This window comes from Dipodomys ordii, unplaced genomic scaffold (genome assembly GCF_000151885.1).
Source record: "Dipodomys ordii isolate 6190 unplaced genomic scaffold, Dord_2.0 Scaffold188, whole genome shotgun sequence".
Classification (NCBI taxonomy): domain Eukaryota; kingdom Metazoa; phylum Chordata; class Mammalia; order Rodentia; family Heteromyidae; genus Dipodomys; species Dipodomys ordii.
The window spans coordinates 916122-928019 of NW_012267404.1; the positions used below are offsets into that span (position 1 = coordinate 916122).

At 37.1% G+C, this 11898-nt stretch overlaps 1 protein-coding gene across 1 annotated transcript in view; it reads left to right on the forward strand.

Moving 5' to 3' along the window:
* Positions 1-11898, forward strand: part of Btaf1 (BTAF1 RNA polymerase II, B-TFIID transcription factor-associated, 170kDa) — a 102708-nt gene that overhangs the window by 45903 nt on the left and 44907 nt on the right. Inside the window, exons 16-22 of the mRNA XM_013034320.1 lie at positions 618-767; positions 1000-1142; positions 1429-1603; positions 3729-3932; positions 7939-8365; positions 10000-10190; positions 11638-11791. Of these exons, the coding sequence (XP_012889774.1) occupies positions 618-767; positions 1000-1142; positions 1429-1603; positions 3729-3932; positions 7939-8365; positions 10000-10190; positions 11638-11791 (1444 nt within the window). The remainder of the gene's footprint in view (positions 1-617; positions 768-999; positions 1143-1428; positions 1604-3728; positions 3933-7938; positions 8366-9999; positions 10191-11637; positions 11792-11898) is intronic.

An 11898-nucleotide genomic window follows, 5' to 3' on the forward strand; every position in this document is an offset into this window, starting at 1 on the left:
CTTATGTGGTGCTGAGGAATCGAACCCAGGGCTTCAGGCATGCAAGGCAAGCGCTCTACCACTGTGCCACCTTCCCAGCCCCGTCTATGAGACTCTTATCTCCAATTAACCACCAGAAAACAGGAAGTGATGCTGTGGCTCAAAAGTGGTAGAGCATTGGCCTTGAGTTGAAGAGCTCAGGGACAGCATCCAGGCCCAGAGTTCAAGTCTCATGACTGACAACAACAAATTAGTGGCTGGGAATGTGGCTTAGTGGTAGAATGCTTGCCTAGTATGCATGAAGCCCTGGGTTCAATTCCTCAATACACATAAACAGAAAAAGTTGGAAGTGGTGCTGTGGCTCAAGTGGTAGAGTGCTAGCTTTGAGCGAAAGAAGCTCAGGGACAGTGCCCTGGCCCTGAGTTCAAGCCCTGGGATTGGCAAAAATTAAAATAAAAAAAAAGATTTAGTATTCTTAAAAGTATTGGGTTTTGTTTCTTACTTGGACTAAAGCCCGTACTCAGAGTCTTGTACTTGCTAGGCAAGCACCCTTCCACTGAGCTAAATCCTCAACCCAGTATTAAGACTTGTTAAATATTAAAAGAAAATTTTTATTTTGTTCCCCCTTTATTTTGTAGGTTTGGATGGAACTGTTGAGCAAGGCATCAGTTCAGTATGTGGTTGCAGCTGCTTGTCCGTGGATGGGTGCTTGGCTTTGCTTAATGATGCAGCCTTCTCATTTACCTATTGATTTGAATATGTTACTAGAAGTAAAAGCTAGAGCCAAGGTAACTGTAGAAGGACATCATGTATTTGTATTGTCAACTCACAATTATTAATATAGTAACCAGATATGAAACCCATATTGCTTTATCATTAACCTAATTTCATTTTATGACAAAACTAATTGTAATCTTTAGCCATTGAATTTATGAAAAGAGCTGTATTACACTGGGATTATAACAGTATTTGGTATTGCCAATTAAGTTTTGATTTTTATTTTTCTTTCTTTTTCTGTAGGAAAAAACAGGTGGCAAATTGCGCCAAGGCCAAAGCCAAAATAAAGAAGTACTTCAGGAGTATATTGCAGGTGCAGACACTGTCATGGAAGACCCAGCCACCAGGGATTTTGTAGTTATGAGGGCCAGAATGATGGCAGCCAAGTGAGTATTCACCCTTCTCAATCATAAATGTAGGTCTAGTCTTAGAAGTTATTTAACCAAAGGATTCCTCTGTGTCTCAGTCCTTCCTCCTTTATATTAGCTATAGCCTAAGAAAAATTCAAAGAAGTAAATATCCTTAATTGTTTTAAGTGTTAAAAATGAAATTATTTTAAAACATGTTTTATGGAGTTACAAAGTTTTCCTGTGTCTGAAAAATTATGGGCTTTAATAGGGGAAGTTTTCCCCCTGATAATTTCTATAGTAACTTATCTTTTCACCATTTTAGGTTGTTAGGAGCACTTTGTTGCTGTATTTGTGATCCAGGTGTAAATATGGTAACCCAAGAAATTAAGCCAGCAGAATCCCTTGGACAGTTATTACTCTTCCATTTGAACTCCAAATCTGCTTTACAGAGGATTAGTGTTGCTTTGGTCATCTGTGAATGGGCTACTTTACAAAAGGTAAGATTGTCCCCAAACTAATAAAGACAAATTAAATAAAACCAATTTCCATTAGCTTTTAGGATTATTTATATTTTATAACAGAGAAATGAATGTTTTCTTCATAAAAATTCTAGTTTCCAGACACTATTGACTCATACCTGTAAGTCTAGCTACTTAGAAAGCTGAGATCCCAGAGGATCAAGTTGAGAGCCAGTTTTTCAGTCAGAAAAGTCTGAGAGACTCCATCTTCAATATAACCAGCAAAGAGCTGGGCTAGAGGTGGCTCAAGTAATAGAGTGCCAGCTGAGTAAGCACAAGGTCCTGAGTTCAAAACCTGGTATCAGCAAAAGGAGAAAAAAAAATTCAACAGTTATAGTAAAGTATTCCAGTTATCATTACACATTATTTCTCTCCTACTTACATTAGATTTATTTCTTGGCTCTCCCAATCCATAGCTTGTAGTGCTTAGCTATGCTTATATTTTTCACCATATATTTTGTTAAGAAAGGTTGATACTAAAAATACCTATGTAGGTTGGGTGCTGGTGGCTCACACTAGTAACTCTAGCTACTCAAGAGGCCAAAATCCAAGATTATGCTTCAAAGCCAGCCTGGGCAGGAAAGTCCCTGTGAGACTCTAATCTCCAGTTAACTACTCAAAAACCAGAAGTGGTGCTGTGGCTCAAAGTGGTAGAGTGCTAGCCTTGAGCAAAAGAGCTCAAGAACAGTGCCCAGGCCCTGAGTTCAAGCCCCACAAGTAACCCCTAAAAAAAAAGTATGCTGGGCACAGGTGGCTCATGCCTGTGATCCTAGCTACTCAGAAGGCTGAGATCTGAGGATTGGAGTTCAAAGCCAGCCTGAGCTGGAAAGTCTGAGACTCTTCAAGGCTAACCACCAGAAAACTAGAAGTGGAGCTGTGGCTCCAAGTGGTAGAATGCTAGTCTTAAGCAAAAATGCTCAGGGGAGTTTCAGGAGGTTAAGCCTCACAACTGACAAACAAACAAAAAAACTATGTATACAAACAGTCCAGAAACTGTATGTTATATATTCAGTTGCTCATTCATTCCTTACTGTATCCCTCATATAGAACATTTTCAGTCCATTTTGTTTTAGAAATATTAGTTGTTTGGATAGTAAGTAGCAAGAATAAAGCAAGCTCTACATTTAAGCTCTGAATTTTCATGCTTCCAGGTAAACCATTCTTTTCAAGCTCTTTTAACCTGTCAGGTTAAAAGTGTGGAGTCTGATTTTCTTTAAGATTTGCTTCTGTAAACCAAAGAAATTTCTCGCTGGTTTTGTTTATTCCATTGACTGGAATTCTGGAAATTTAACTGTCTGCACTTGCTGTGAGAGTTGTTTGTTACTATCACTTATCATTTTGTCAAAGCTGTATCTTAAAAGTAACTCAGCCATGCTCTGTTGCAATTGAGACCCCTGCTTTGCCTCTGGAAAGAAGCAAGTCTCATCTATTTTTTAGTCAGGACTCAGTGTGCTGGAGAGGCAGTGATGCTGTGTTTTTGTGCCTCTCAGACTCAGCAGCAAGTGTTGACAGTTCGGTTTCTGGACCCTCACAGAGCTTCTCTGGATTTACTCTGTGAACCCAGGCTGATCACCCAGATCCCACAGAATCCCTCATGGCTCACCACTGAGGCCAGTCCCCCTCTGGTTGAGGCAGGCCACAACCAGAAAGAGTGGGAAGGGTTAGTTAAATTTGGGGGCAGGTAAGTAGCTTTTAAATTATATATCCATTTCTACCATATAGCATGTGAAGCTATGGCTAAACTGTTAAGAAATCTAATAATGAATTTTTAATAACATTTTTAATTAGTGCATGCCAGATGTTCTCTTTGGATTGATTTTTATTGTAATATACTTTTAAATCATTACTGTATATATGTATGTGTAAGCTTTGGAATATATTTAGAATGGAATAAGAGTGGAATTATAATAGTTTTATGTGCATGTTCTGTAGTCATATTAAAATTTTAGGGTTCTCTGTATAACTAACTCGTTCTGTGAGATAACAGAACATAGATTCAAAATCAGTAGAAATTTAGAACATGATTGTTGCAAGTGAACTTCATGTAACTGTAAAATTACATTTATATATTTGTCCTGAATATTTGTTGTCTGTTGTATTTTAGGAGTGTAAAGCTGTTACCCTAGCTGTGCAGCCACGTTTACTTGATATCCTTTCAGAACATTTATATTATGATGAAATTGCTGTTCCATTCACACGAATGCAGAATGAATGTAAACAATTTATATCGTCATTAGCTGATGCACATATTGAAGTTGGTAATAGAATAAACAACAATGTTTTAACAATAGATCAAGCTAATGACCTGGTGAGTAAAGAAGTCATTTTCTTAGTTGTACATAGAGCATGAAATAAAGATTAGAAATTTATCATGACTGTTTACCATAAAAACATTAATTTGTTTAATCTGTGCCTTGGTAGCCTATCATCCTTACTCAGTTTTTGGCAGGGAGTGGGAGATGTGCTAGGGTTTCAATTCAGGGCCTCACTTTTGTAGATAGGAGATACTACTACTAGAGCCATACTCAGTCTTTTTTTTTTTTTTTTTTAATTTTGTGTCTGTCATGGGGCTTGAACTCTGGGCCTGGGCATTGTCCCTTTGCTCTTCAGCTGAAGGCAAGCGCTCTGTCGTTTGATCCATAGTGCCACTCTGGTTTTGTAGTGGTTTATTCGAGATAAGAGTCTCACAGACTTTCCTGCCCAGGCTGGCTTTGAACCACAATCCTCAGATCTTAGCCTCCTGAGTAGCTAGGATTATAGGCATGAACCAACAGCGCCCGGCTTTTGCTTCATTTTTTATGCCCAGGGTCAGCCTTGGACTACTCTAATTTCCACTAAACTCCTTTGCTAAGAGTCAACATTTTATACAGCAACTTGTTTTTACCTTTTACATTTATCAGCAACTTGTCTTTACCTCAATGGTATGTTAGATTGTTCTGTTGTGTGTATCTCTTACATTAGTAGGCTCTGTTTTTCTAGTATATGAAGACATTGCGTCTTTTAATACTGGTTAATAAACATTGCTTAAAGGATTGAATTAATTTTCGGATAATTTGCTTTCCTCAGTTGTCTATAGTCACTGGTCATTGACATAAGCAAAGCCTATTTATGACAATGTTTCCAAGTTATTTTAGAATTGTAACTGTTTCAAATGAGTCTTGTGAGAACTCAAAGCAAAGTGGAAAGTATAATTTAGGAGTGATAATGTGCCTCACCCCAGTTAGAATGGCCATTATCAAGAAAATAATAATATGCTGGAGAGGATGAGGCCAAAAGGGAACCCTAATGCATACTTGGTAGAAATGTAAACTTGATAAAAAATTCTAAGAAGTAGTGTGGAGTTTCCTCAAAAACTTAAACATAGACCCACTCTATGATGAAGCAATTCTACTCCGGGACATTTACCTAAAAGATAACAAACCAGGATACAGTAGAGCTACCAGCACAGTCATGTTCATTGCAGTACTATTTACTAAAACCATGGTGTAGAATCAGCCCAGAATGTCCCTCAGCGGACAAATGGATCAAGAAAATGTGGTATATATACACAATGGAATTTTACTCATCTGTTAGAAAGAATGATATTGTACCATTTGTGAAGAAATGGAAAGTCTTGGAAAAAATTAAATGAAGTCAAACTCAGACAAAATATCCATGTGTTTTCCCTTATATGTGGAAGCTAGATTTAGCTTACAAACTCATAAGTACATAAATTAGGAAGTATGCAAGTGTATACAAACACATTCACTGAAAGATGGTAGATTCAAGGAAGATCTCAAATAAGTGTAATTCCTTAGAAAGGCAAAAATCAAAGTTCAGCAAAACACCAGGAAATCGATACTGGAAAGGGGTGGGATGGGATCAAGGAGAAAGGGGTAAAGAAATGAAGAGGAGAAGAGGGGTAGGGGTAAAATGCAGACAAGAATCCAATGTATATCCTACAAAATTTAGGAGTGAAGGTGAGGTGAATAGGGGAGGGATGAGTGAGAATGTTGAAAGGGGTTGTTGATCAAGATACATTGTATTCATAAACTGCTTTGTTAAATGAGAACTCCATTGTACAACTACCTAAAGATAGTAATAAAAAACATGATAATTAACTTTTGTTCCTTTGTATAGAGCAGATTGTCATGGTCATACAGCTATAGTTTAAAGGCCTGGATACTTTAAAATGATAAATGTGTATGTGTATGTGCCTACTTTGTATTTCTTCAGGTTTTCTTTTTTTAATAGTATTATCAGTGTTGATCATTATGGAATTGATAATTTCTAGGCCTTCAGAGTTAGAGTTTCAGATAGACATGGCATGGCATGTGGCATGTTCCTGTAATCCCAGCACTCCATAGGCAGGAGGATTATGAGTTCCAGGTCAGTCTGAGCTAGATTTATAGTAAAACTGTGACTCAATGCAAAAACAAACCAAACAAGGTCTGAGAATGTGGCTTAGTGGTAGAGTTCTTGCCTAGAATGTATGAGGCCCTAGGTTTGATTCCTCGGTACCACATAAATGAAAAAGTGATAATAGAAAAACATTTTTTTAACACAACAAAATTTGATTCTTCGTTAAAAAGTTCTGTTGTCCGATGTTGGTTTTTCTGATCAATAAAGTTCAGACTGGATCTATATATATCTATCTATATATATATATATACACACACACATATATATATATTGTAGTTTACAAACAGGACTTATTTTTTATATGCAAACTATTATAGGATCTTTGTGTACATGAATGTTCAGAGCATCATTACTCATAATTGACAAAGGTAGAGAGGACTCAGATATTAATAACTGATATTGTAGATACATGAGAGGAAAGCATATTATGAAAATTTGTCATATAGTAGAATACCGTTTGATAAATGGAGAATTGAGTATTTCTACATGCTACAACATAGGTGATCTTTGAAAACAAGTTAATGAAACTAGTTACAAAAGACTACATATGTTATGATTCCATTTATGTGAATCTTTAAGAATGGTAAGGGATCTCCATCATTGGGGATGGATCATCCATCCATGGGGTTGGATGGAAATAAGTGAATTAATGAATATGTGTTCTTTTGGGGCTGAATTGTACACTTTGAATAGGTTAGTTTTATGGCATATGAATTATCTCAAAAAAATTGTTAAGAATTGACCAGTCTTTTAATTATGTTTTAAAGGAGTAAAACAGTCTTTGTAGCCTTGTAAAACTCTTGACAATTAAAATAATGGCTATTGCATAATTTTATTCTTTTTTTTAAATCATCCTCTTATTGACTGGTCAGGGAAAGAATGAAAATAATCAGTTCAGTTAGTAAGAACTATTCAGTTAGCCAATGACTGTCCTAAATGTTTTTGTTGTTGTTGTGTATTTTTTTTTGTGACAGTTCTGAGGCTTTAACTAAGGTCCTGCAGCTTTCACTTTTTTCACTTAAGGCTAGTGCTCTGTCACTTGAGCCACACCTCTACTTCTGGGTTTTGGGGGGTGATTAAGCAGAGATGGGTGCCTGTGGCTCACATTGGTAATCCTAGCTACTCAGGAGGCTGAGATCTGCGATTACAAGCTGGGCAGAAAGGTCCATGAGACTCTAATCTCCAGTTAACCACCAGAAAACCAGAAATGGAACTGTGGCTTTGGGCAAAAAGAGCACAGGGATCTGATTCCAGTATCCTGAATCTTGCATATACATTTTTATAATTTGGAGAGGGGAAGGGATATAACAAAATGCTTAAATAATGATATAGGTTGACCCATTGTAACAATGAGATGTACAAGACACTATGTTGAAAATGAACTTTATGGTTTCAGGGAGGTGGGGGAGAAGTTGGGGAGGTGGGGAGGGAAGGGATGGTAGGGGAAAAACAAAGGAGGAGGTAACAATGCTCAATAGGAAATGTACTCATTACCTTGCTCATGTAACTGTAACCCCTCTGTACAGTATTTTTACAATTAAAAAAATATGGGGGGGTAAAAAAAAGAGCACAGGGACAGTGCCCAGGCCCTGAGTTCAAGCCCCAGCTGGCTTTGAACCATGATTCTCAGATCTTATCTTCCTGAGTAGGTAGGATTACAGGCATGAGCCACTGGCATCTGGCAAGAATATGTTTTTCTTAAAGAATATATTGCTTTCTAGTCAAGCACTCTACTGCTACACCACATCCCCAGCCCAAGAATAAAGTGAGTCATTCATTTAGCTTACTGTGTAGTTAAACAACATTGATATTGTGGAGCTTATGAGTGAGACAAGATGTATTGCCTGCCAATTAGAAGTTGCAGTCTATTTGGGATTGGTGTAATATAATTTTTCATTTCTTTCTTTTATTAGGTCACAACTGTTTTTAATGAAGTCACATCGACCTTTGATTTAAATCCTCAAGTGTTGCAGCAGTTAGATAGTAAACGGCAACAGGTCCAAATGACAGTTACAGAGACTAACCAGGAGTGGCAAGTGCTGCAGTTACGTGTACATACTTTTGCTGCATGTGCAGTCGTGAGTTTGCAACAGCTTCCAGAGAAATTAAATCCTGTCATAAAACCACTAATGGAGACGATTAAAAAAGAAGAGAATACACTAGTGCAAAACTATGCAGCTCAGTGCATAGCTAAACTTCTTCAACAGTGCACAACAAGGACACCCTGTCCCAATTCAAAAATTATTAAAAACCTCTGTAGTTCACTTTGTGTGGATCCATATCTAACCCCTTGTGTAACGTGTCCTGTACCAACACAAAGTGGCCAGGAAAATTCTAAAGGTATATATCTAAACCTTTTGTTTGGGATAGAGAAGAAATTAACCATTTAAATTTTTCATATACATATGGGTATAATTTAACCATAAATCCAGTTCATGTTAAAGCCATTTTTTCCATTTCCCATTCTGACAGAAAAATGCTTGGTTATAACAAAAATTATTTGTTACATGAATATGCATTTATTACCAATCAGTCCTCTTAAGTATACATAAACTATTCATAGCTTATTTGATATGTAAGATGACTCAAATATATAAGACATCAGAAGTGGCACTGTGGCTAAGTGGTAGAACATTAGTCTTGAGCACAAAAAGGCCCAGGACAGTGCTCAGGCCCTGAGAGTTCAAACCCCAGGACTGGCAAAAAAAAAAAAAACCAACCAGAATTGGTTTCTTTAGGTAGACACTGGTGGCTCATGCCTGTAATCCTAGCTACTCAGGAGACAGATCTGAGGATCATGATTTGAAGCCAGTCTGAGCAGGAAAGTCCATGTGACTTACCTTCCAATTAATCAGAAAAAGCTGGAAGTGGCACTGTGGCTCAAGTGTTAGACTGCTAGCCTTCAGCAAAAGGAGCTCAGGGCCAGGGCCAGGACCAGAGTTCAAGCCCCAGGACTGGCCACTCAAAATTTTTATATATGTGTTCACCCTTATCTTCACCTTGAAAACTATTGTTGTTTATAATAATGATGCTAGAAAATAATCAGATGTTAATGAAAGCTCTTTCTGTACTGTTTGACTTCCATTAATTTAGTGCCTGTTTTGTCAGATGAGTGAACTCTTGATAAAAGTAAAGCCTTTTCTTTTTATCCAGAAAAGTTTACATGGAAGATACCTTTCATTAGGTTGGTCTCAGTAGACAGGAGTTTTTTCCTTCAGATTTTTCAATCATATAGTTTATTTTTGCTAAGATTTTTGGAAAATAAAATTATTCAAAATATAAAGAGCTACAACTTTGCAGTAATGTGTGTAGATCTTGAAAAATGTGAATTCAAAGGATATTTTGAACTAATACTTAACACGTTAATATGTAATGTAATAAGAGTCATGCATCTCCTCCTACCTCCCCAACACACCTTTTTGTTTTTAACTAGTCCTGGGGCTTGAACTCGGGCTGCACTGTCCCTGAGCTTTCTTGCTGAAGGTTAGTGTTCCATCACTTGTACCACAGCTCCATTTCTGGCTTTTTGTGTAGTTAACTGGAAGTAAGAATCTCATGGACTTTTCTGCCCTGTCTGGCTTCAAACTGATCTTCAGATTACAGAGGAGATCCACCAGTGTCCAGTTGCCTCTCCTTTATTGACATGTGAGGCAGCTGTATTTTGCACGGGTTAATGTCTGGTTTCATGATGACAATAATATTTAAGAGGAAATTTGCTTGAAATATTTTTTAATGTTTGTTTTGTTGATATAGTCATTTTTGCATGTGATATTCTTTATTGCTTTATTAATTCTACAACTTTGATAGCTTGTTAGGAAAAAACCTAAGCAAATAGATTATTTTGTTGCCATTTTGTATTTTAAAACAAAATCACCAGTTTATAAAAATTAAGGCCTTTTATATTATGTTCTCTCCCTTTTGGAGAACAGTATTTAGTCTCATATGATTAAGAGGTTAACTTTTCTCCCTATTAGGATCCAACTTAGAAAAAGATGGAATGCATCATACTGTCACCAAACACAGAGGTATAATTACACTGTATAGGCATCAGAAAGCTGCATTTGCTATCACCAGTAGGCGAGGTCCTACCCCCAAAGCAGTAAAAGCTCAAATAGCAGATTTTCCTGCAGGAAGTAGTGGGAATATCCTTGTTGAACTTGATGAGGTAAGCAGTGTTTTACTTTGAAGCTTTGATGCTTACAGATGAGTTCTTTGACCAGCTTCTGGTTGTATTTTTGTGCTTAAAATGAAAGGACTGGTATAGCCTTTTATAATACTCTAGCACCATGGTTGAGAAAAGTAGTATACTTCTTTAAATTTCTCATTTGTCATTTGTACCAGCTTTTATCTTCCTAGGCAAAGAACCCTTGATAGTGGGTACCTAAAGTATTCATAAACATAAGTGAATGAATTCCTAAAGCACTAACTGTAAAGAAGATATGAGTCAAATTATATTAAACATGATTCTAGAAGATAATAAGAGATATTAAACTAGCTTTTCTTTATCCTATCAGAATTCCTCTTCTGAGAGTAATTTTTAAAAAGTTTTGAAAGTTACACAGTATTATCATTCTCATTGTTGTGGTTCTGGGGACAAACCTGGAGTTTGGCCTAAGCAAGCACTTTACTACTAGCCACCCCCTGCTTATATTATTACAATGAAATGAATGTTTTATTCGCTTCATGGCAAGCTATAGGAACCCATGTGGGTTCAGCAGTAAATTGACTACGATGACTAGTTCTTTCTTTTTTTTATTTTGGTCCAGTCCTGGGGCCTGAACTCTGGGCCCTGGGCAGTGCCCCTCAGCTCTTCAGCTCAAGGCTAGCACTCTACCACCTGAGCTACAGCGCCACTTCGGTCTTTTTTTCTTTTTGCTTATGTGGTGCTGAGGAATCGAACCCAGGGCCTCACACATGCAAGGCAAGCGCTCTACCACTGAGCCACCTTCCCAGCCCTATGACTAGTTCTTAATACAAGTCTATTTCAAGTTTCTTTAAAAAATAACATCTGCATTTTAAAACATTCTGTGAAGGCTTTTTCTTGTCTATATTTTACCACAATAATTTTCATCAAAAATTTACTGTCATCTTGGTATTTACACTGCTACTTTTCACAGCTCTTTTTCTACTTGAATTAAAATACGCAAGAGAGGAATGTGAGAAAGGGTTTGTTCTTGGCAGGCAGGGCAAAGGTTTGTGTCTAAATATTGTTGAATAAGTTACTAAGCTTGGGGACAGCTTAAACATGTTATTATGTGCTTTAAATGAGCATAGATAAGGATATGCCATTTCATCTTTTATCTTCTAATTTTTTTAGGGGTGGGGAAAATTAAGAAAAAACAATTTAGGGGCTGTCTCTGGAACAGCACATATATTTCTATTGTCTGTCCTCAGCCCAAGAAAAAAAGTATTTTACCATGGACAGAAAAATCTAGGAGTTTTTGGCCTGTATAATTTTAATTATTGGAAAATATGTGTACCTATATATGTATATATCCAATAATTTATTGATTAATAGAAACAATTCTTAGGTGTTGATTTTCAGTTATCTTGATAAAATTTTAAATGCATTATGTAGCTTTCTGAAATTCTCATTTCAACTAACATTTAAGGCCCAGAAGCCTTACCTGGTACAACGAAGAGGAGCTGAATTTGCCTTGACAACTATAGTGAAACATTTTGGTGGGGAAATGGCAGTGAAGTTGCCTCATCTCTGGGATAGTATGGTTGGCCCATTGAGGAATATAATTGACCTAAATAATTTTGGTATGTATGTATTTTTCTTTTTTTTTTTTTGGGTCTGGTCGTGGGCCTGAACTCTGGGCCTGGGCGCTGTCCCTCAGCTCTTCAGCTCAAGGCTAGCACTCTACCAC